The sequence below is a fragment of the Myotis myotis genome, unplaced genomic scaffold (assembly GCF_014108235.1).
Source record: "Myotis myotis isolate mMyoMyo1 unplaced genomic scaffold, mMyoMyo1.p scaffold_m19_p_3, whole genome shotgun sequence".
NCBI classification, from domain to species: Eukaryota; Metazoa; Chordata; class Mammalia; order Chiroptera; family Vespertilionidae; genus Myotis; species Myotis myotis.
The window spans coordinates 80,894,095-80,919,944 of record NW_023416335.1 but is presented as its reverse complement, the minus strand read 5'-3'; the positions used below and the strand labels follow the sequence as shown (position 1 = coordinate 80,919,944).

Sequence of the window (25,850 nt, the reverse complement as noted above, 5' to 3'; positions counted from 1 at the left end):
GTTATGTCATGAAACAGGCAAGGGGAACAGCTACTTCATCCCTCAGTAACTCCCACGTGGAAGGCTGACAGATCACATTTCTTTGGGACCTAGAACAATCTTTTTTCCTGTTAAAATCTAGAGGGCTTTTTCACCACTGACAATAAAAATTTTGTAAATGAGCTTGTTGCTTTGGTTGCCAGGAAACTTGGGGCCACATTTATAACTCATCTTTAAATATATATACAGTAGTGGCCCGGTGCACAGATTCATACACATTGAAAGGAAATTAATTAGAAGAAATATTGTAAAATCGCTATTTGCCCTTTCTCTATAATAGAAGTGTCAGAGATGAAAAATAGTAAAATGTATATGAAAATAATATATAAATTGATTAATAAACAATAACATGATATAACAACAAATACATGATGTCAAAACAACAAAAACATGATATAAAACAACATTGATAAAAACAATGACTGATAAAGTGATTAAACTTATTCTAATATCTCCCTGTACACCACATTGAGTGAAAACACTATCAGAGTGCTTGACTAATTTCCCTTGTGATGAAGTATTTACAACTTTAACGTCACACGCTCTTCAAACTTGAGAGAAAGCAACATATAACTGACCACGTCCGAAAACGGGTTCAGGTAGGAATATTCCTAGTCTGTCTAGAGTTTGTCCTTGTCATTTATTAATAGTCATCGCAAATGCTGGCATCACAGGAAACTGTCTTCAAATTAATTTAAATGGGAGGCCAGTGTCAGATGGGAACAAATCAATTCTTGGAATCAGAACAACCTCTCCCTCTGCAGATCCTGTTAATATTTCAGCTTCGATTATGTTAGGTCGCAATCTTTTGATAATAAATCTAGTACCATTAAAAAGACCCCATTTACTATTAAGATTTCTCAGTACCATGATGATTGCACCTACTTTCAATTTTAATTTATGACATGGCATTCCTGAAGGAGTAATACTATTAAGAAATTCAATGGGATAATTTTCCTTTTTGACATCATCTGTTGAATCGATGGAATCATCACTCAAATAGGTGTGAAAATCTCCATCAAGTATATCCAAAATTTCTTCATTTAATTTATGAATGTGCCCATTTTTAGGACAAAGAATCACACATTTAGATATATTTTTAATATTATCTATAGATATAGTATTTCCAAAGGTAGCTTCAATAATAGATCCATTACAAGTCATCTCAAGGGGGATTTCAATAATATTCGTTCCGAAAGCTTTGTATGTATCGCGCATGAGTAAGTCAACATTTATTTTTATTTTTATTTTTTTTATTTTTTATTTTTTTTTATATATTTTATTGATTTTTTACAGAGAGGAAGGGAGAGAGATAGAGAGTTAGAAACATCGATGAGAGAGAATCATCGATCAGCTACCTCCTGCACATCTCCCACTGGGGATATGCCCGCAACCCAGGCACATGCCCTTGACCGGAATCGAACCTGGGACCTCTCAGTCTGCAGGCCGACGCTCTATCCACTGAGCCAAACCAGCTCCGGCGAACATTTATTTTTAAATTGCCAGTGCACATCATATGTACTGACCAGTCAGTCGGATGGATGGTCAGTCACTTAGCCTTTTATATATATAGACTAGAGGCCCGGTGCACAACATTCATGCATTCGGGGGGTAGAGGGCCCTCAGCCCGGCCTGCATCCTCTCGCAGTCCGGGAGCCCTCAGGGGATATCCAACTGACAGCAGTCGGACATCCCTAGCGCTGCCACGGAGGTGGGAGAGGCTCCCGCCATGGCTGCTGCACTCGCCAGCTATGAGCCCTACTCAGGGCTTCTGGCTGAGGGGCGCTCCCCCTGTGGGAGTGCACTGACCACCAGGGGGCAGCTCCTGCATTGAGCATCTGCCCCCTGGTGGTCAGTGTGTGTCATAGTGACCAGTCATTCCCAGTCATTCTGCTGTTAGGATCAGTTTGCATATTATCCTTTTACTATATAGGATAGAGGCCTGGTGCACGGGTGGGGGCCGGCTGGTTTGCCCTGAAGGGTGTCCCGGATCTGGGTGGGGGTCGCACTTGGGTGCCTGGCGAGCCTGGGTGAGGGGCTGATGGCTGTTTGCAGGCTGGCCACACCCCCTTTAGGGTGGGGGTCCCCACTGGGGGGCCTGGCTAGTCTGGGTGAGGGGCTGAGGGCCATTTTCAGTATGGCTGGCGACTGAAGCTCCCAGCCTCTCCTCTTTTTCTTTTTTTTTTATTCTGGGATTTATTTACCTTCTGTAATTGAAACTTTGTTGCCATCACTGGAGCTGAGAGCGGGCTCCTGCTCGCTCCCAGCTCTGAGGCCATGGCCTGCTGAAAGCAGGTTTCTGAAGTTTGTTTAGCTTCTATAATTGAAACTTTGTTGCTTACAGAGCTCAGAGCTGGCCACAGCAGGTGAGGAACCTTGGCTTCCTCCATCACTGGAGCAAGCAAGCCTCCTGCTCACTTCAGCTGCGTGGCTGCCGGCCACCATCTTAGTTGGCAGTTAATTTGCATATCTCCCTGATTAGCCAAGGTATGGTCAATTACCCTTTTTGTCTTTTATTAGATAGGATAAGACCAGAGAGAGAGCACATAGACAACCTGCTCTATAGACTAACCTACTAACTTTCCTCTTGGTCTCACAATCTTATCTATATTTTACCTATTTTGAGATACAGTATTGAATGTAAACTACTTTAAATATTTTCAGAAATATGAGGAAATAACAGTATATAAAAAAAAACCAGACAGAGAAATAGGAAATAGGAGGCATTCCAGGTTGGTGAAATAGTGTGTGCAAGCACTTGGAGGTAGGACAGTACCTGCCTTACCTTGGGAATAGAGAAGCGTTTGACATACCACAGAATGACAGTGACAGAAAACTGGAATACCACAGCACTGACCCTGCCTGGTACACTCTGGTACCATCTATCAGATCTCTGTTTAAATATCATCTCATAAAAAAGAGTCCTTCCTGAACCAACCAACATATTTAACACACAGGCATATACCCATACACCACTCCATCACTCCCTCTCCCTTGACCTGTTTTATTTTCCTTAATTATGCTTATGAACGTATATGCTTATATATTTGTTTATATATGTATTAACTTCTCTCTCAATAGAATATAAGCTCTTGTAAGCAGGGTGTTTTATGTTATTTTGCCATTATAGCACCTACAATAGTACTCAAATATTGGTTGAATGAAGAGACAGGTTATTTAGTATCATACTGAGAAAGACCTACTAAGCTGTGCTAAGAAATTTAGATTTTATCCTGCTAGTAATGGGCAATGTCTAAGAGTTTATGCGAAATTATGATCATACTTCTCCTTTATAAAGACAATTCTAGAAAAAGAATAGAGAGGAAATCCATGGCAAAAATCAAATGATAAGTGATGAAGGTTAAGTGCATGATAGGGTAACCAGCAATAGAAATAGAAAGGAAGGGATGAAATCACAACAGATACATGCAGTAGACAGAGGAAGAGCGTATCATAATAGTTAAGTCAATCAACAAACAAGACACCTGATAGCTGTGTGAACTTGGGCAAGTTATCTAGTCCTTGGTTTCCTTGTTTCTAAAATGGGGATAATAATAGTACCTACCCACTTCTTAGTTTTACTGAGGATTAAATGAGATGATGTATGAAAATACAGAATTGATCACATTTGTTGACTGCTGACAGCTCCCAGGGGAAAGGGACCGTCTGCCTGGTACACTGTTGTATCCCCAGGCCCTAGTCCTCTGCCTACCCTCAGTAGGCACTGAATGCATATTTGCAGAAAGCAAATGAGTTCATGAAGATGATATCAAGATAAAAAGTCAAGGTTAACTACAAGACAAATCCTTCCATAAGATATAAAAGTAGTGAAGCAAAATTTAGCCCGGAGATGGAGACACTGTGTACATACCTACTCAGTTTGAGAATATTGAGGCTGAGATGGGGCAAAGCCAGATTGTATAGCTATGGAACCAGCTATAGTAAGTGTCCAGTAGGCAAAGGAAACAGAGGTCCAAATCTCAGGAGAGAGTACAGCTAAAGAATGGCTCATACACTCTTTCTGGTGATTGAAGCCTAACCTAATTGATCAGATCAACTAAGAAAAACACAAATCGAGCTAGAAGAATCCTAGGAAACAAAAACATTTACCATTAGTAAAAGAATCAGGGGTAGAAAGTGAGAGGCAATAAAAAGATAATAAGAATAATTGAACCTTGATATTTATCTTTCTCTGACTGACTTATTTTGCTTAGCATAATGCTCTCCAGGTGCAAATGGTAGGAGTGCCTTCCATTTTATAGCAGCATAGTATTCCATTGTGTAAATGTACCACCGGTTTTTAATTGACTCATCTGCTGATGGGCACTTAGGCTGTTTCCAAATCGTAGCTATGGTGAATTGTGCTGCTATGAACATAGGGGTGCATATATTCTTTCAATTGGTGTCTCTGACTTCTTGGGATATATTCCTAGAAGTGGGATCACTGGGTCAAATGGAAGTTCCATTTTTAGTTTTTTGAGGAAAGTCCATACTGTTCTCCACAGTGGCTGCACAAGTCAGTCTGCCTTCCCACCAGCAGTGCACAAGGGTTCCTTTTTCTCTGCATCCTGGCCAACACTTGTCATTTGTTGATTTGTTGATGATAACCATTCTGACAGGTGTGAGATGGTCCACTCATTTGTGGAATATAATGAACAACATAAACTGATGAACAAAACAGATCCAGAGACAGAGAAGCATCAATCAGACCGTCAAACCTCAGAGGGAATGTAGGGGAGGGTGGAGGTATGGGGGAGAGATCAACCAAAGGACTTGTATGCATGCATATAAGCCTAACCAATGGACACAGACACCAGGGGTGGTGAGGGCATGAGCGGGGGTTGGGAGGGCAAGGGGGAATAAGGACACATATGTAATACCATAATCAATAAAGAATTTTTTTTAAAAAAAAGCACTGATATATGTTAACTAGACTTATGGTGGTAATCACTGCTCAATGTATACATGTATTAAATTATTACGTTATACACCTTAAACTCATATGTTATATGTCAATTACATTTTTTTTCTTTTAAAGCAAGGGTAAAATAAAATCAACAGATTTTTAAAAAAGAATAATAGAAATTTAAACCTTGAAAGCAAAAGGGGAAGATGTGAGAGGAAAAAACAGGTGTCAACAGTGTCAAAATTGGCAAGAAACACAGTTAAGTGAAAACTAAAAAGAAAGTACTGAATTTTAGCAATTAGATCATTAGGTACCCTTGCAAAAGTTTTCATGAAGTGGTTGGGGTAAAGCCAGATTGTATAGACTGAGGAGAAAATAGGAGTTGAGGAAGGGGAGACTGGGATATATAAGGAAGATCATTTCAAGATAAAGATTTGACCATGGAAGCACCTTAAAGCTTACCTGGCCAATTATTTCCACTACCACCACCAAGGGATTACTCATTGACCCTTGAAACACACATTAATTTAGAAACAAGGTTGAGCCTAACTAAAATCACCAAGTAAAATAAGCCTATCTTCACTGCACCTGCAGTATGGGTTTTCATAAGTCCAAAGGGCCCTGCATGGGAGCAAAATAAATTTTTTAAAATTACAAGACACTGGTATGTAAAAATATAATTGTTGTTTTCTTTTTCAATGTTTTATCATGAGTATTTTCAAACACAGAAAAGTTGAATAAATTATATAATGGACTCTCACATATCCAGCACCTAGATTCTACAATTAGTATTTTTCTATATTTGATTTACCACAATCTATCCATTTGTCCATCCCTGCATCATTCACCCTTACAATGGAACATGTTCTTCTGGCCTTTCTTTTCTGCAAATTGGCAGATGAATTCAGCAGCTTGATCAGACAGATTTGATCTCTTTGGCGAGATAAGGTAGTGGTGTGTTGTTTCATCATGAGGCATATGATATCTCTTTTTTAAAAACAGATTTCTTACCAAGGGCAGGTTTTAATAATTTTTTTCTTTTTTTATTGTTTAAAGTATTACAAATAGTATTACATATGTCTCCTTTTCCCCCCATTGGCCTCCCCCTGGCCTCTCCCACCCCCCAGCACATACCCTCACCCGCGTAGTGTCTGTGTCCATTGGTTATGCTTATATGCATGCATACAAGTCCTTTGGTTGATCTCTTACCCCCCAACTCTCCCCTGCCTTCCCACTAAAGTTTGACAGTCTGTTCGATGCTTCTTTGTATCTATTTTTGTTCATCAATTTATGATGTTCATTATATTCCACAAATGAGTGAGATTATGTGATATTTATCTTTCTCTGACTGGCTTATTTCGCTTAGCATAATGCTCTCCAGTTATATCCATGCTGTTGCAAATGGTAAAAATTCCTTCTTTTTTACAGCAGCGTAGTATTCCATTGTGTAGATGTACAACAGTTTTCTAATCCACTCATCTGCGGATGGGCACTTAGGCTGTTTCCAGATCTTCGCTATGGTAAATTGTGCTGCTATGAACATAGGGGTGCATATATCCTTTCAGATTGGTGTTCCTGATTTCTTGGGATATATTCCTAGAAGTGGGATCACTGGGTCAAATGGAAGTTCCATTTTTAGTTTTTTGAGGAAATTTCATACTGTTCTCCACAGTGGCTGCACCAGTCTGCATTCCCACCAGCAGTGCAAGAGTGTTTCTTTTTCGCCACATCATCTCCAGCGCTTGTCATTTGTTGATTTGCTGATGATAGCCATTCTGACAGGTGTGAGATGGTACCTCATTGTTGTTTTGATCTGCATCTTTCGGATGATTAGTGACTTTGAGCATGTTTTCATATGTCTCTTGGCTTTCTGAATGTCCTCTTTTGAAAAGTGTCTATTTAGGTCCTTTGCCCATTTTTTGATTGGATTGTTTATCTTCCTTTTGTTAAGTTGTATGAGTTCCCTCTTAAACCCTTATCAGTGATAACATTGGCAAATATGGTCTTCCTTGCAGTGGGCTTTCTTGTTGTTTTGTTGATGGTTTCTTTTGCTGTGCAGAAGCTCTTTATTTTGATGTAGTCCCATTTGTTTATTTTCTCCTTAGTTTTCAATGCCCTAGGAGCTATATCGGTAAAAATATTGCTACAACAAATGTCTGCTATTTTGTTGCCAATGGCTTCTTCTAAGAATTTTATGGTTTCCTGTCTTACTTTTAAGTCCTTTATCCATTTTGAGTTTATTTTGTGTATGGTGTAAGTTGGTAGTCTAGTTTGGTTATAATAGTTTTACCAAGTCTTTTAAATAGTCAAGAAAGGATGGAGGTCTGTATATCCTACTGATTGAATTATCTAGAAGACATAATTCAGGAATAACTGAGTTGTCAGGATTTTACACCAGTTTTTTTTAAATAATTCTAACAATCAGAGATACAAACGCATACTGTGTATTTCTTTAATCCTCACTACCACTTTCAAGGTAGGACTCACTACATCTATTTTGCAAATAAGAAGTCTAAAGTTCAGAGAGATGAAGTGTATTAGTCAGAGTATGCTAGCTCACAGGCTTAATGCAAAAAAGGGCTCTATTTCCCTCTTATGTCACAATCCAATGTGGTTTGGAGGCATGAGCATAGAGGCTCTGTTTCATGAAGTCACTTGGGGTTCCAAACTCCTTCCACTGGACTATATACATCTAAGCTGGCAGGTGAGGGAAGAGACAGAGAATGGACAGTCCCAAATATGGCTTTGGAGGTCAAGGGACAAACATCACTCTCACTCCTATTCCACTGGCCTGAACTCAGTGACATAGCCCACCTATCTGCAAGGGGGAAATGAAGTCTAAAGGTAGACCAAGAAGAACAGGAGAAACATGATACTGATGGGCACAGTATTTTCTGTAACATTAAAGTAACATGGCTAAGGTCCTCTAATAGTAAGTACATGGAAGAGCTGAGAAGCAAACCCAACACTACCTAACTATTCCAAGGAACCGCGCTGCTTCTATTTCATCTCATAGAACCTAACCCTCAATTTTTGCATTTCTCCAAATGATGACTATGAATGCTTACAGTGTGTGTGTGTGTGCACGCATGTGTATTTTTCATCTCTTTTATTGTCTGTTCTGCAATTCCCCTTTTCAAATCAGTGGTTTTGTCTTCTGAGGTGCATACACATAGACATAAAATCAAGGGTCCCTTCTGAACCCTACCCATTCTATGGAATGCATGAACTCTTCTGTATAATACCTTACTTCTGACACAATTAACTTGCTCCCCACTTTCTACCTGCTCTCTCTGCACCCACCCCATCCCCACCCCACCTCAGTCCCACAGATCTCCTGCTGTGGCTTCTGTCTCTTGAAACAGCAGATGCTGTTCCTTCTGCCTAGACTGCTTTCCCCCAAAGGTCTGCATGGCTCATTCCCTCAACATCATGCTCAGATGTCACCTTCTCCTTCCCAGCTCACTTTATGTTCCCCTATAGCCCTTCTCACCTTCTACCATATTATGTATTTTACATATTTCTGCATTTATAAATTCTTCTTGCATTAAAACGTGAGCTACATGAAAGCAGAGGTTTTTGTCTATTTGGGGTTTTTTATAGCTCTATCCCTGGCACCTATGACAGTGCTTGGAACACTGTAAGTATCTTTTTGAATGAACTGAAGGGCAACAAAGGAGTAAAAAAGAGAAGTACATGGGTAGCTACATGGTACTGAGAATGTTCCGGTTCTGAAGCAGATTCACAAGGGCTCACTGTGCTTCACAAATTACAGATATATCATATATTCATAATTTTAAAGTACTATATAAGTTTGTTCAAATAATCCAACTCACAATAGTATGCCTGCTCAGGTATACACCTTCACACCCTTTCTTATCTAAATAAAAGTGAGATGGAGAAAGCTAGGCCCAAAAAATGTTCTTTTCATTCCTTAGGTAGTTAAAAATAAATTTTACTCATATTTTTTCTTCAACTATGCCTTAAAGGCCAAATGGAAAATCACTTTATATAATTCGTTTTAACACTTTTAAATATCATGACCTTTTAAAAATAGCATCTTACCTATAGAAGTGAAACTAACAGTTTTCTTTGAAAATCTATATGAAGAGTTCAAAACCTTTAAGGATTTCTTCTAAATGTGTACCAAACATGTTTTCCAAGAATTCTAAGATTTTCCTACCAGTCATTAAAGTTAATATAAATTTCAGCTGAAATTTTTTATTCCAAAATTCACTTTTCAAACATATACTCTTAAACATGTCACACACAAAAATGGGATTCAAATGCAAAAAGGCATTATGAAACCCACAACACTGGTGATAGACATGCTCACAAATTTATAAAATTAATAAAGGGCAGGGCAGGAAGGAGGAGAAAGGGAAGAGAGAGGAGAAGGGGAATGAATTTAAGGGAGGTGGGGAGGGGAGAGACAAAGAGAAGTGAGAGACTGCCTGCACACATCTATACTTGTACACTGTAGATGTAAAGTTTGAAAATCCAGGGAGCCCATGGGACTACTAAAAGAAGGCATTTGGAACCCATCCATTGCATCCACTGTGCCAAGGGATAACAGTACAGTAGTTAGAAGTCCTGCTTTTGAGTTCCAGCCCTGCCATTTACTCAGCAGATAGTCAAACTCAGTTGCAGTGCTATCATTTGTAAAATTCAGATAAAATCACGCCACTGTTAGATGAGATCATGTATATAAAACTGCTGTGTAAGCAATAAAATCTAAGTAGAAAGGTATTTTTAAATTTCTGACATAAATGCTTCAAGCTTCTATAAAAAAGATTTATTATACTGAACTAGAGGCCCGATGCACAAAAATGTGTGCCCTCGTGGGGGGGTGGGGGGGTCCCTCAGCCCAGACTGGAAGCCCTTGCTCCTCACCACGCACCTGCTCCTTACGGCTCAGCTCGCTACTCCTTAGCGCTACCTCGGAGGCAGGAGAGGCTCCCGCCACTGCCGCTGCGCTCACCAGCCCTGAGCCCTGCTTCTGGCTGAGCGGCGCTCCCCCTGGGGGAGCTACTGACCACCAGGGGGCACCTCCTGCATTGAACATCTGCCCCTGGTGGTCAGTGAGCATCAAAGCGACCAGTCGTTCTGCCGTTTGGTCGATTTGCATATTAGGCTTTTATTCTATAGGATTATATTCTAGTGGTTTGAAAATGTCCTAGTATTCAAAGAGCACAGTGGGAAGATTAGAGATTCCAGCTAAGATTAACATGATAAAGTTAATCTTATTTCGTGGGTATAAAACAAGAGCCTAACAGTCATTTTGTTATCTTCATAACAAAAATCACTTGAAAAAATAAGCAGCAATCTAAAATAGAAACAATGTACACTGAAACTACATCTCATAAAGCAGTGAAATTAAGGCTATTATCAGTAATGGTTACTGATAATGTTAAGCCAGTTATCCAAATCAAAAATACAAATGTATATTCAAGTAACAAAATATTCACAGTGAAAAATACTGGGTACTCAACAAGACGAAACAAATTTGCCAAGGGAAAATGTAATGTTCTAACATGTTATGGTCTTTTTTAAAGGTCTATTTTTAGACATAAAACAAACTCTCTTTAATTAAAACCTTTGCTTATAAACACATTTCCTGAGTAAGTAAAGCCTAACAAATCCAATATGAGTGAAACACTGTCCCCTGGAAACAGAAAGGAGCCCGGAGTCGTTTACAATAGTAGTTTCATAGTTTCATATAACCTTTTATCAACTCCCACCACAATAGCAAACATGCAACCTTAAACTAAGTGAAAGCTTTCTAAATTTAGATACTTTCAAATAATGCATCTTCAGTTATATGTAAAGGTTTAATAAATTATTTATAATGTCTCTTATCTTTAATAATAGGATATCATGTTTAACTGGAAATCAAAATGGAAAGAAAGCTGTTATACCATATATTACTGTACCAAGACTCAAAGTTTCCAGTCTATATTTAGTGCACATTAAAATGGAAGCAAAGACGCAAACCAAGCTAAAAATAAAATGTTCTACAAAGATGAGATTTTTAAATGGATTGAAATCTAGCTTTATTTGGTCCCTTAAATGTTGATTGTATTCAGCAGCACCTTAACTCCACAATGCTTTGCAACCCCAATTTTCCATTATCTAGAATAGGGGTCAGCAAACTGCCTCCCATAAGCCAAACCTATGGGCCATATCCTTCTGACACCTAATTTTGTAAGGCCACAAGCTAAGAAGGTTTTTAAATATGTAAATGGCTTTTTAAAAAAAAAAAGAATATTTCTTAACCCATGAAAATGTTATAAATTCAAATTTCAGTGTCCTTAAGTTTTATTGGAATGCAGCCCCACTTACTTACTGAAGTACAGTCTATGGTTGCTATTACACTACAACTATAGAGCTGAGTAGATTTGATAAAGACTTTATGGCCAACAAAGTTACAAATACTTACTATGTGGCCTCCATATAAAAAGTTAGCCAACTTCTGCCCTAGATAAGTGTTTTTCTTATTTTTCAAGATATCTTCAAGCTCATCACCTATCAAAATGTAAACGTTCCTATTTGCCTCTCATATCATACTGAGTTTCTGAACAATAAACCTTTCACTATTACTTTATTTCCATTTCTTAACCATCTTCTAGCCATGTCTTGCTTTCTCATCCTATTGGGATCATTACCCATTCCAATGATTCCACCCAGAACTGTGGGTTAAAATTTTAGATAATACTTTCTAATCTATACTGTTTCAAATGCTGGTTGTGAACCATCATGACCCACTAATGGGCTAAGGGACTCTCCCGAGTGCACAAATTTTCATGCACCGAGCCTCTAGTTTGTTTATATTTAGCTTATGAAGGGTGAATAATCCTAGTCCATAAACCTCACCAAGGTTCCTCCAGCCATTCCCTGCAAGATGAAAGGCTTCAGTATTCATGGGTGAGCAAAAGCAAATAAAACCTCCTTCACATTCATGTTCAAAATCAAGCTGGTCTGAGTTTGTATTAGCGTTGTTTCAGAATGTCTCATTCTCAGGAAATACCTGTGAAATCCTCTACAATCATAAATCAGAATGTAAAATCAACCACCTCCAGGACAAGATTAAGACTTTAGGTATAACAACCAAGAGTAAAGAGAGAGAGAGAGAGAGAGATGACAGGTTACAGCTCCGTTTGGCTTCCCCACATCAGCACTATTACCACTTTTGTATATAAGTGATTTTTTTCCCTTTGGGGAAGCAGGGGCAGCCATAAAATGATCTGGTGTTTAGCACCTGGGTACCTAGATGAGATTACTAAATTCTACTAAACTGATATAGAGGAAGGAATCAAATGAGAAACAGAGAAAGATAATAGTAGAAAGGACATCTAAGACAAAGAAACCAGGGAAAAAGTGGAAAATGAAGAAATATATAATATGGAGATGTAAGGAGAGTACTAGCAAGTATATAAGCCTAAGAGGGGTGGGAGTGGGGTGGGAGAAGGGTCAATAATAAAAACACACAAACAAACAAAAGGGACATCTGTAGTACTTTCAATAATAAAGACAATTTTTTTAAAAAAAGTACATGAGGATTTTATTAAACCAAACTAATTTTAAAAGCATGCCTGTCTGCCCTGTGGACCAAGGGGTCTCAGGTTCAATTCTGGGTCCAGGGCACATACCTGGGTTGTAGGTTGATCCCCAGCCCTAGTCGGGGCAGGTGCAGGAGGCAACTGATCAATGTGTCTCTCTCACATTGATGTTTCTATCTCTCCTTCCCTACTCTTCCTCCCCCCTCCCTTCCATTCCCTCTAAAAAAAAAATGGGAAAAATATTCTCGAGGATTAAAAAAATAAATAATAAAATTTTAAAAAGCATGCCAGTCTTAATTCGTTGCTTAAAAAGTTATCATATGCACTGCGAAAAACAAAACAAAACAACCCTAAGATTAGCGTTGTCCTAAAATAACCCCTATTTTTTTCCATAGAGAACTAACTGGTCAATTAAATTATGATATACCATATTGGGTTGAACCATATGAAGTTTCCCATTTTCAACCAGTTTTTCCAGCTTTATTGAGATACAAGTGACAAATGAAATTGCATATCCTTAAAGTATACAATGTGATAATTTGATAGACATATACATTGTGAAATATTACCACAATTAAGTTAATTAACACATCCATTACCTTACCTAGTTACCTTTTTGTGTGTGTGAGGATGCTTAAGATCTATTCTCTTAGCAAATTTCAAGTACACAATACAGTAATATTAACTATAGTCACTGTGCTGTACATTAGATGCCCAGAACTTACTCATCTAATAACTAAAAGTTTGTACCTTTTGACAGACACCTCCCATCAATCACCGTTCTACTTGATTGACCGTTGACCATCTTGGGCCTACTGAAATAGTAACTGCACTAGATTCAACTTAACATAATGGAATACTTTGCCATCATTAAAATAAATGATTCTCTCTCATCACTGATGTTTCCATCTCTCTCTCCCTCTTTCTTGCTCTGTGAAATCAATAAAAATATGTATTTTTTAAAAAAGAAATGATCTCTACATTATACCTTCAAACAAACAAGACATAGCATGTGTATCAAATGCTCCCATGAGTAGTTTTAAAAGAAAGATGGGTATGTGCGTAAAAATTTTCTAGAAGCACACCAAAACAATGCCCTCGGAGACGGAGGCTAGAAGTTCTGGGGTGAGAAGGAGACTGCTTTTCACTGGGTATCCTCCCACCATCAAATAACCTCTCCCACTGTTTGAATGTCATCTTATATACATGAATTACTTTTTCAATTAAGAAAAGTCTATACACATTATACTGTTTCTTTACTGACATTCAAATTATTTAAGACATTAACAAGTATTTATAACAGAAAAACACTTCTAATAAGGCAATTACCTAAAGTTAGTGGCCTTTTCTTACTCCAAATCCAAACTAGATACCAAATAGCTTTCTGACCCTAAGGATCTTAATGGCAACTCAGACAAGTACTATGTTTTAACAATAATATCCATATATCTATAAAGCATTATATGTAAGTATATAATATGTACAGTCACTCATTTAATAATTTTTTATCTCTACCTGTAATTCATTCTGCTGTAGGCCCTCTGTACATCTATACATGAATGCTTTATAAAGAGCACATATATGCAAACATATATAAGCCTGTGTATATGTGTGTAGGTATGTGTACATGTACCACACACACCATCCCAGGCTGCTACTGAGCCAGGGTCAAAAATGCGACGAGTAATCACAACCAGTCAGACCTGGTGATCCTTTGGTCTATCTTCAGGATGTTGGCAAGAATTGCTACGCTGTCTTAAAAACCGTTAGGCCTTGGGCGAATCCTGGACCTCTTCTCCTCCAGGATCTCCCAATCTTCTATATCTGAGAAGGGGATCAATCTAATGTCTGTCTTTTTCTAAAGATCTTTTCCCTTAACTATTAGCTGGACCATAATTAAAGACTGGGAACCAATATTAAATATAGCAGTTCTCATTCTATGAATTCTGTCACTGCCCTCACTCACTTCCCGGAAAATCAGTATATGTGCTAAAGAAATGTAACTGATGAGATTTGTAGCATATATGAACAGTCTGGATTGGGGAGTGGGGAAGGCAGGGAGGCTGAGGCTCACTGACCTGAGCAGTTTTAGGCCCTGATCTCAGGTGTTTGTATGTGAAAATGCTGATTAACTTATATGTTAATCAAACAAAACCTCCTTCACGTTCATGTTCAGCTAGAATAAAATGCAGAATTTCTGAAATTACATACATCTTGGGATATTTAAAGAACATTTCATTTCATGATCACTAATCATCTATATTCACAACAAAATGTATGTGCTCAGTATTTTTATCAGAAAATTAAATGAAAAACTAACAATAAATGTGCTTTTTTAATTTACTTAGTTCCAATAAACACGCTTTACCCCAAACCATAAATAATATCGAACTTAAATAAGGCAATCTTAGTTATTACTATGAGTTCGTGAAATATGCAAATTTTAGTGGTACTTCCAATAAATTTGTTGTTTGACTTGACTCAATTCAAAATAGAGCCATCTCTAAAGTTTCTTTCAAACTGTATAAATTTACTGGATAACCTTGATATAAACATGCAAGGAATTTTAACCATTTTATATAAATATACAAAATATACTATTTTTAAAAAACTTGCCATTTTGCCCATTATTAACAGTTTTATGAACTTCTTTAAAAGTTAAAATTTCAAATGTTAAAGGTGCTCTTAGGAAAGTTCCTATCTTGTTTAGCTTTAGTCTTCTAAAAGCACATTAAACCCCACATTCTTAATTTATCACCAATGATATAAAATTCAAATGTCACTATTAAAAGGAATTACAAAATGTGCTCTTAAAAAATGACTAAAGCAATCCTTTACTTTTTATTAACTGCAATGTTAACAGTTGTGTGTGCTTACACTTAGTTATTTTAGAAAAAAAGGAGGCAGGCTAATAATAAAACATTAGTCCATAGGCATATAATAAAAGTTACATTTTAATATAGGGCTTTACTGACCTTAGAAAACAAATTTTCATAAAAATATAGAATAAATTAACTTTTGCAAATTTATTTTTAAAGAACACAGATCCAATGATTTTATGAGTTCATTTTTCAAATTTCTCATTAAAATTTCCCACTGGTAACAAACTTTCCATGTGGTGGTTTTTAAACTATAATGAAAATTACAATCTATATATATTAGAATCTATATACCTATATATATAAAAGCCTAAGTAACCATTATGATCAGTCAACCGAACTACCGGTCGCTATGATGCGCACTGACCACCAGGGGGCAGACGCTCAATGCAGGAGCTGCCCCCTGGTGGTCAGTGAGTTCCCACAGCCAACCTCCCATGGCCAGCCAACCTCCCACAGCCAGCCAACCTCCCATGGCCAGCCAACCTCCCGTGCTCTCCTCCCCCCTAGCCAGCCCCGATTGGCCCGATTGCCGGCCAGGCTGAGGGACCCCACCGATGCACGAATTCATGCACTGGGCCTCTAGTATATATATATATAAAAGGCTAATATGCTAAGTGTCCCTCTGCCTGGTCACTATGACATGCACTGACCACCAGGGGGCATACGCTCAATGCAGGAGCTGATGAGCTGCAGTGACGGCAGCAGTTCTCGGGTGACGCACCCCAAAAACAATTCCTCACCGGGCTGTAGGATTCCACCTTTGACCATGGGTTATGTTGTTGCTGGGGTACTGTCGGCCCTGAATCTGGTTTACTGCACATTTGCGTTTGTGTTCTACACCCTGCATGACAACAACTTTGCGGAGTGCCCTCTTGCACTCCAGGACCCCTCGGGAGATGTTGGAGAGACGGTTTCGGCCAATCCCTGCAGGCCAGGCCGAGGGACCCCTCCTGCTGAAGGGGCCCCACTCACTCTGCAGATGCCCTTCGAGCCTCAGCACCACTCCAGGTGCGTCTGGACACCAGGGAGGGACCGCATGAGGTTGGTTCCAGGGTGTGTCCAGCCCATCTTGCCCAGTCCCGTCCAGCCAGCCACCTTCTAATTAATTTCCTTTCAATGTGCACAAATCCATGCACCGGGTCACTAGTATATCATTGAGTCATAAGCATTTGCTATGTATATGTTCACCATCAAATTAAATCTCTTAACCTTGACCTCTCACAGATCAATAGCACCTGCTATATAACAAGAGTAACAACATGCTAATCTCCATATAATACAAAGAGCTTACTCTTCATTGTTAAAAATAACCATATGGTATGTTGGTAAAATTTGAACTATGCACTTGGCAGGAAACTAAGAGGAGAAAAACTGGCCTGCAGCTGTATGCGCCTAGCAGGGTGCGGATAACGGTATGCATCGTTTACTAGTGGTGTCGCTGGCCTTCCAAGCCGCAGCAGAAGGCAGAGGGGCTGTCCCGGTCACCTGCACACCTCCCTCTCAGAGCCAGTCAGGAAAGGTGGCGGGGCCCTGCGGCCCTGGCTCCTCAGCCTGCATTCCTCTCACTGAGCAACACACACACTCTCCCAAACCTCTGCTAGGCAGGGAGGACAAACAAGAAGACATTTCTTTCAAGTTCCCTGGTGGAAACTGTCAACAGCGCCGCTGCTTTTTCCCACGCTCCCGCTAGGCAAAGCTTGCATCTCCTGCACCTCTGCCCCCAGATCTCCAGAGCAGCCCACCTCGGCGGGCGGGCGAGGGAGCACAGCCCAGGAATCCCTTCCAGCTGCGCCACGGCCCCGCCCCACGGCCCCGCCCCTACCCCAGGCCCCGCCCCCGCCCCGCCCCCGCGGCTCCGCCAGCTCCCGGCCGCCCGGCGCTCCCGGCGCCCCAGGCACCTCAGGCACCTCTCCTCCACTCCCCGCCCGGCGCGTCCCGCCTCACCTTGGTCCGGAGCTGCCCCGAGGTGGACACTTTGCGGATCAGTTTCTGAGGACCCTCTTGCTCGGCTTCGCTGTCGGACGAATCCTCTCCGGGCCCCGCCGAGGCAACAGCGGGGGTGACCACGGCGCTGGGCCCGACAGCCGTGCTGCCCGCGGCCCCCGGAGGGTGGTGCTGGCCGCCGGCCCCGGCCATCCTCTCTGACTCCTGCGGGGACACAGCACCGCCCGGCGGGGGCGGCGGCGGCGGTCAGTGGGTGGGCTCCCCGCCGCCGCCATCTTCCGCCCCCACCGGTCGCGCGAGGAGGGTCCGTGGGGCCAGGTGCCCTCCCGGCGGGGCCGCCAGGCTCCCCCACCGGCTGCGGCCCGCCCGGGCCACCTCGCCTCGGGATGGACAGGGGTCCGGACCCAGAAGGCGAGCAGCGCGGGGAGAGAGGCTGGGAGTGACAGCGGGAACCCGACACCTCCCGCCTCCCCGGGGGCTGGAGTCTCCAGGAGGGACGCGAGCGCCTGGAGGACAGGAAACCTCAGCAGCCATCCCCCAACGCCTGGCAGTGGCGATGCTCCTTCCTCCGGTTCACGGGCTGCAGGAGCAAGAATGGCCCTGGAGTAGAAAGGGAACCTCGATGCCTCCCGGCCCCCCTGGGTGCACCCTACCACCTTCTGGGCTCAGATCTCCCCAGAGAGACTTGGGCCTCTGCGCAGAGTTGGCGCTGAATAGAAGTTCCCTCCGCCCCCGGATGCAAGGACGTTGCCCCGGGTCGGCCTCGCCACCCCTCAGCCTTTCTCCATCGAACCACACCTCTCCCGCCGCTCCCTGGGGCCCGGGTCCTCCCTTTCAGTTGCTGGCCCACCCCCACTCCCAGCCGGTGCACACGGAAGAGAAGAGCATTTTCCGGGAGGTTCCACTCGGCCCTGAGAACTTTTCGTTCCGAAAGAGCGATCCCTTTCGCTAACAGGAAACTGGGAAGGACGTGGAGAGCGCCCAGAAACAAGAGAGTACACGCAGCCCAAGACGAAAGAATGTAAAATAAAGGTCTAAGCTGAAGCGCTACCGGCGCCCGCCTATTAGAAAACAATGCACCGGAGCCCTGTGCATACCGGTGCCGGAGCACAAAAACAGTGGAAGTCCTGGGAGAGCCACTCCCTAACCAGAACCAGTGCAGGAGGAAATGGGATCAACAGGCTGCAGCCACGGCTCAAAACTCGTTTGGCGCGCACACGAGGGAATAGCAGCCTTGAGGGCGGGCGGGTCGCGCACGCACAGCTTCAAAGAACCGGTGCAGGTGTGGGAGGCTGGCAGCTCTTGGAGGAGAAAATACAAAAACTACAGATTCCTCTTGTCATCCACAGAAAATTCCAAATTGGTGTTAGCTAAATTTTAAAGTCCGGGGGGAAAAAATGGGTCCCTGCCAGACTGGAGTCCCTTAACACTTCAGTAAAATCAATCTAAGGTGTTCATGGGCCTTTAGTACCCATTTGTATTTTTTCAGTTGACATGACCTATTTTTTCAGTTGATATAACCTTTAATGGTAGTCCCAACTAAGAATCTATTGGGGTTTTTTTAGTTGTAATATTACTCTCAATAATTTGATCTAGTGTCAAAAAACTAACAGTTCTCGTAGTTTTTAAGAAATAATGTGCAATCCCAATACTGTATATACACATTATAGATGAAATTCATTAAACTTTAAAATGTGCTGGTTTATTTGAATCTTCAAAGGCAGGAGATTGCTGACATGTAATACTAATTGATAAAGGCTACCTCTCCAGCTTCAGTTGTCCTCATCAGTCAGGGAAGGAGTTGGGCAAAATAAACTTCGAGCCCTTATGAAGGTAAATATGTAATTCTGTATCGAAAAGAACATTACTGTGAAAGGAATTCTTTAAGAGAAAAATAACTAATCAAAATAATGGCCTTTATCCCAACCTAGCTGTTTGCTCACTGCTAAGTCCAATGATTCTGCAATGCAGACAAGAATACCTAGTAAATGGTCTTTTGAAAGAATAAACCTAGTTCAAACCTCTTTTAATGTAAAGAAATTGAGGCCCAAGATCATAAGCTGGGACCAAGGTCAAAAATCACTGATTCAAATAGTGATAGCGTAAAGATACTTGTAGTTTTAAGCCGGGCCGGTGTGGCTCAGTGGTTGAACATCGACCTATGAACCAGGGGGTCGGTTCCCAGTCAGGGTACATGCTGGGGTTGTGGGCTCCATCCCCAGTGGGGGGCGTGCAGGAGGCAGCCGATCAATGATTCTCTCTCATCATTGATGTTTCTATCCCTTTCTCTCCCTCTCCCTTCCTCTCTAAAATCTATATAAAAAATTTTTTTAAATAGTTTCAAGTGCAAGAACTGGATAATTAATACCTCAAAGTAAAGGTATTCATAACTTCATGAAAATGTAGCCTCAGTTATCCCTGCCCTTCAAAAACTCCTATAACAAGTTCTAAAACTTGGTTATGACTTTGAAAGCACAGCCAGCCTTTGCCTGCTCAAGCTAATAAATGATCCCTGCTCTACAATTTCCCCAGCACATAGAATGCTGAGTGATAATTCTGTATAGGATGGAATGTCACTTCATTTCGACAAAAGGCATCTTATGAAAAAAACTCTTTTCTTGCATCATTTCTACTGAAGAGAATGTTTCAAGTAATCCCTAATTTAAGGTACCTGACCCACTAGCTTCTTCTCAGGTCTTATCTGTAAATTAGAAGTTTCCAGAATGAATATTCAATCTGTATATTGTTTATCTGCAATGCACTCCACTTCCCTTAAAATATAACAGCAATGTCAAGAGCTCAATATTTTCAACCATTTTAATATAGCTCAAAATGGCAACTGAATAAATTTCATATATGTGGTATATTACATTATTTCTTTGATTTACAAGACTTCTTTGACTTTTTTCCTCACTTAGTGTTTTCAGATTTTCAAACAATTTCTTAGATGTGTCTCACATATTTCTTTTATTATTGCTACTTTGAAATCTCTAGAACATAACATATCACAAACACACTATTAAAAATTTGGAGCCCTAACCAGTTTGGCTCAGTGGATAGAGAGTCGGCCTGCGGACTCAAGGGTCCCAGGTTCGATTCCAGTCAAGGGCATGTACCTTGGTTGCAGGCACATCCCCAGTAGGGAGTGTGCAGGAGGCAGCTGATCGATGCTTCTCTCTAACTCTCTATCTCTCTCCCTTCCTCTCTGAAAAAATCAATAAAATATATATTTTAAAAAAATTTTTGGACATAAGCCATGTAGATGCTGCATTCAGGATAAAATGGGAATAAAACTATCACTAAATTAGGTTTCTACTGATAAGGCTTCCTGCCCCATTTTTAAAAAACAAAGCTATTATACTGAATATATCTAAGGAACAGCCAATTCTCATGCCCATACCAATTTATGAATATTAGCATATTATAATTTATAAATATTTTGAATTATATTATTGATCACTACTTATAACAAAAGAGGTTTAAAATATATTTGGGATTTTTAAATCCTGCATGTTTTATGGCTTTATCTTAAATATTGTATCATAAACATGTAGAAGTCTACATTTATGTCTTGAAAAACCCACGTAGGCACTTGAAAAACAGTCATGTTTTAGGACTCCGACTCCTAACCAATGGGAATCAAGCAGAGAACACTGCAGGTTGCACAAGTATAGGCCTGCTTTCATCCAAACTTCAGAACTACTTCTCTAATATGCTATCTGTTACATATTTAGAATTTAACATTCAAAACTTTAATAAAAGTTGCCTGAGTTATTAACTGAATAAAAAAGATTGAAATTAATTGTGACATCAACTGCACGTACATATGGTCAACCTGCACCTTAGGTAAAATCCTTTCTTCATCTAGATCTAATGCATACATATACTTATAACCTCTCCTTTAAATTTTGGCCCTTTTTCCTTTGAAACTCTTCCCTAATAATGTTCTGTTAGTTCTGAATAGTTTCATCAGAGCCTATGAAACTAGATATAAAAGTCATTTGGAAATAAAAACAAATTTTGGTAAATATATCCTAGTATCACTCCATTGTCTAAGAACTACTTTGCAAATACTCCCACTTTTTAACTTGTGCCTATTTTTTGAGTAAGTGTTGTTCAGCTAACGACTTCCTACCTACCTATTCCCTTCAACAAAATATTTTTTAATTGATTAGAAATTTAGGTAATACCACTATTTCCACGGACTTGGTTACATTCTGAAGCTAGCATTAAAGAAAATATACAGATACCTGAATGCTAACATTTCTTTTAGGCCTAACGTCCAAGCTGGAGTAATGATGTGGCTAGCAGTTTATTTACATGCCCTCACTTAACTAAATAAATTTCACCCTCAAATACAAGAATGTCATGAAGTCCTACATCTCCCAGCTCCAGTCATAGATACATTTCACACAAGAAGTGATGTTCTCTTTACTATCACTCAGCATCAATTCCCAAGGTTATTTACTCTTCTGTGAATAGTTCCATGTAGAATCATAACGTTTCAGATTCCATCAAAAACATAATGACAGTAAATCCTTACATGTATGCTGTTATATATGCAACATGGGATAATGCAACAGGATCTATGTAATGTGAACATTGCCTGTTTGTATGTTTTTCATAAGCATAAATGCATATACTTTTATAATAAAGAATTAAAGGTAACTATATTTGAATTCTAAAAGCAAATCCTACATAATAAAACCCTAATATGCAAACCAACTGACCAGTCATTCGCTATGTCATGCCCTGACCACCAGGGGGCAGACGCTCAATGCAGGAGCTGCCCCCTGGTGGTCAGTGCACTCCCACAGGGGGAGCACTGCTCAGCCAGAAGCCTGGCTCTAGGCTGGTGACTGCAGCAGCAGTGGCGGGAGTCTCTCCCGCCTCCGTGGCAGCACTAAGGAGCAGCGAGCCAAGCGGTAAGGAGCAGGCCTAAGCCAGCAGTTGGACATCCCCCAAGGCAGTGATGGCAAACCTATGACATGCGTGTCAGAGGTGACACGCAAACTCATTTTTTTGGTTGATTTTTCTTTGTTAAATGGCATCTAAATATATAAAATAAATATCAAAAATATAAATTTTTGTTTTACTATGGTTGCAAATATCAAAAAGTTTCTATATGTGACACGGCACCAGAGTTAAGTTAGGGTTTTTCAAAATGCTGACACGCTGAGCTCAAAAGTTTCACCATCACTGCCCCAAGGGGTCCCAGACTGTGAGAGGGTGCAGGCTGGGCTGAGGGACCCCCCACCCCCACCCCCCCTCCACACACACACACACACACACACACACACACACACCAGTGCACAAATGTCATGCACTGGGCCTCTGGTTTTAAAATAACTGTGAAATGGGTCCAAGTCAAAGTAAATTATTTTTAACCCAAGGTTTTTGAGGGTTCACAGATTGGGCTTCAGGAAATCTGTGATTCCCCTAAAGTTTTATTTAAAATTTTACATGTATGTTGCATAGGAACATTTTGGGGTAAAACAGAGTCCATGGCTTTGATTGGATTCTTAAGAATCATTGATTTACCCTTTCAAAGTTCAAGGAAAGTTCAGGAATACCTCATTTTGATCAATTTTGTATTCCTTCAAAACATATTTAAATTAAACTGATGTTTCTTCTTAGCTCGAAATGACTGAAATAATTAACATTTAAATACTCTATGCTTTTCCTCCCCCCAAAATTTATCCCTCCTTTTTTCTTATATATGTCACTTCTCAATAATTTGGATAATTTATTTTTTTAACACATTAAATGAGAATTCCCTTTATTAGTTCTTAGACTTAGTAATCATAGATGAATGGCCACAGTTTCAAATAAAACCACTGTGTCAAAAGTATCATTTTTATGCCACATACCTGAGATCTCGGCAGGTGCTTTCTGGCCTGAATGTAAACCAGGGGTGGGGAATGTCATTTGGTCTGGTCCTGCCAAGCCAACCGCAGTGGGACTCAAAATTCAATAAATCTAGGAGCTTTTTTTAATAGCAACGTAATCTTTAGGTTGATAATTTTGTATGGTCGGAGAATGAAGTTATAAATATCCAAATGGCCCTTGGCAGAAAAAAGCTTCCCACCCCTGATGTCAACCATTAACACGTATGAAACAAGACACTGTTTAGTTAAGATGAACGCTCTGAGGATTTAAGGATTCGTGTCTATGTTGTTAACTGCTACATCCAACAGTCCTGGAACGCAGTAGGTGTTGGATAAAATATCTGTTGAATAAATAAAAGGCCTTCAGCGTTTAAAGAAAATAAAGCTAACTTTTTAAGGAGAGTCCTGCAATCTGGATAAAGTGTCACAATTCACTCACACATTTGTGTTAGGGCTCGAGTTTTAAAAGCTAATATATGAGCATTACATGTCTGTCATTTTGAGATGTGAAACAAACAAAGTTTCTCTGTATAATTCTAGACACAGAAGTAGTTCTGGCATCAGCACCCTAAAGTAAAATTAATATAACGGGGTATCTTTCATTGTAATTGGTGATGGCTTAAACTATCTAGGTTCAAAAAGGGCATCATATAGGAAAGTTTAAAAATAAACAAGTAACAAAAACAGGTCAGTCCCTGAGTTTAGTTCTTAGTGATCTTTGACTTAAACTTCAAAACTATATTGTATGTTCAATTTCAAGAATAATTTGATCTCCAGTGATAATCACAATAGAATCTGAGCAGATGGGCAACCTAACAACATGTTCAAATTTACAAAAGCAAAGACAGCTGCAGATACAGAAGGATCAGAGTCCAAGGACACTTATGAAAGGTCGGAAAACAGGAGGCAGAGAATCGTACTCCGGACAAAGGAGCAGGGAGTGTACATATTCGCAAAGAAAAAGGAGAACCAAGCCTGGCGCCTGACCTAGACGCTCTCAGCAGGTAGGGGGCCAGCCGGAGCAGACACGCCGCCGAGTCCCTGGGAAAAGAGCAACTTGAACACGTTGCTGAAAACAACACGGGTGAGGCCAGAAATTTTGGACGAGGCTTTTCAAAGAGGTCCAGGAATTTCAGCTCAGACGGAGTAAGCAGGGCATGGAGAGGCAAAATCCGATGCCAGGGTGAAGGCAGCCCACGGAGGTTTACAGAGCTCTGAGTGAGCCGGGGATTTCGGGAGAGAATCCCTGGGGGGTTGTGAGGTGGTTCTGACTGTCTCGGTTGGAAGAAAGAAGGAAGTTGAAGGAGTTGAGGGAAGAACTCCAAAGCCGCCCCCCCCCCCCCGCCCCCGTCTCCTCCTCCTTATCCACCCTAGCACAGAGAACACGCATACACTACTCTCGGTCCCTAACATTACCCAACCTCCGCGTTGCATGTGCAGAGAAATCGAGGTTAGCTTCCCGCTTCATCCCTGACAAAACCCTTGAACCCTAGCAAAGCCCGGGGCATTAGCGGCGCACAGGAGTCGGAGGCGTGGTTCCGGGCTGCCAGCTGCGAGCAGCCTCCCCGAGCGCCCGTCCCCGGGAACCTGCGCGCCCAGGTGACGGCCAGGGCGCGGTCTCGGTAGCGGAGACCAGGCTCCGCGCCCCACACGCTGATCCCAGAGCCGGGGCTTCTGCTCTCCTCCTCCCAGCCCACGACGCTCTAAAACCAACTTTCAAAGTTGAGAAATCGGCGAAGCGCGGAAACGGTCCTCCCAGGGCCGTCGTCAGCGGTTAGCCGGCGGCCCCTCGAGAAGAGCCGCGGCTGGCGGGACAAAGGCGCTCCGGGCGGCGCGCGAGGAGGCGCCCCAGCAGCGGAGGAAGCGCTGCCCCGGCTGGGAAGCAGCTGGGGACCTCATCCCGGGCCATTTCCTGAACGGAACCCGGCCCGGGAGGGGGGGGGGAGGGCAGCGTAGAAGTGGAAGAGGGTGGGCGCGGGCGCTGTACCCACCGGTTCCTCGCAGGCCGGGCTGCAGGCGCCGGGCGCGGGGCGCACGTGCTGCGGCTCCATCGCGCCGGCCCGCGCCCGCCGGCCGCCCGAGAGCGCAGAACCGGGCCGCCGCCGGGGACGCTGGATGCGCTTCCCTCGCCGCAGTCTTCTCGGCCGCTGCCGCCGCCGCCCCGGCTCCCGCCGGGGGCCAGCCACCGGCCCTCCCGCCGTCTCCGGCTTCCGCCGCGCTGCGCTCTCCCACCCCCGCGCCGGTCCCTTCCTCCTCCACCTCCTCGATCCAGCTCCGCGCGATCCGCTCCCTGCCGCGGCCGCCGCCGCCGCCTCCCACGGCCGCAGAATCCGCCCCTCGCTCCTTCCTCCGCCCCCCGCTCCCTCCCCTTTTCCTCCCCGCTTCCCGCCCCTTCCCCTGCCGCCCCCTCCTCCCGGCGGGCCGCCCGGGACGCACGTGACCCCCCTGTCAGGCCTTATAAGGCACAGAAGCGAAAGCGGCCGCCGGTGGTCACGGGCACCGGGCGCCCACGAGAGGCCTCCCCCGGGAGCAGGCGGCGGGAAAGCCCGGGCTGGGCCGGCCGGCGCGCTGGCGACTGGAGCGGCGGGGGTCGCGAGCCCCGCCGGAGCCTCAGCGCCCCTCTTCCCCTCTC

At 42.2% G+C, this 25,850-nt stretch overlaps 1 protein-coding gene across 15 annotated transcripts in view; it reads right to left on the bottom strand.

Annotated features, from left to right (window-relative positions):
• DGKH (diacylglycerol kinase eta) overlaps positions 1-25,524 on the bottom strand; it is a 218,027-nt gene extending 192,503 nt beyond the window's left edge. For 3 of the 15 annotated variants that reach the window (XM_036300975.1, XM_036300976.1, XM_036300988.1), the window contains exons 1-2: positions 25,210-25,524; positions 17,331-17,534 (exon numbers count right to left, since the gene is read on the bottom strand). In XM_036300975.1, coding sequence (XP_036156868.1) covers positions 17,331-17,534; positions 25,210-25,269 — 264 coding nt within the window. In that variant the 5' untranslated portion in view covers positions 25,270-25,524. Of the gene's footprint in view, positions 1-17,330; positions 20,406-25,209 lie in introns of those variants that run through there. The other 12 variants (XM_036300989.1, XM_036300991.1, XM_036300979.1 and 9 more) reach the window with 11 other exon arrangements.
• Between the last annotated feature and the right edge of the window lie 326 nt (positions 25,525-25,850).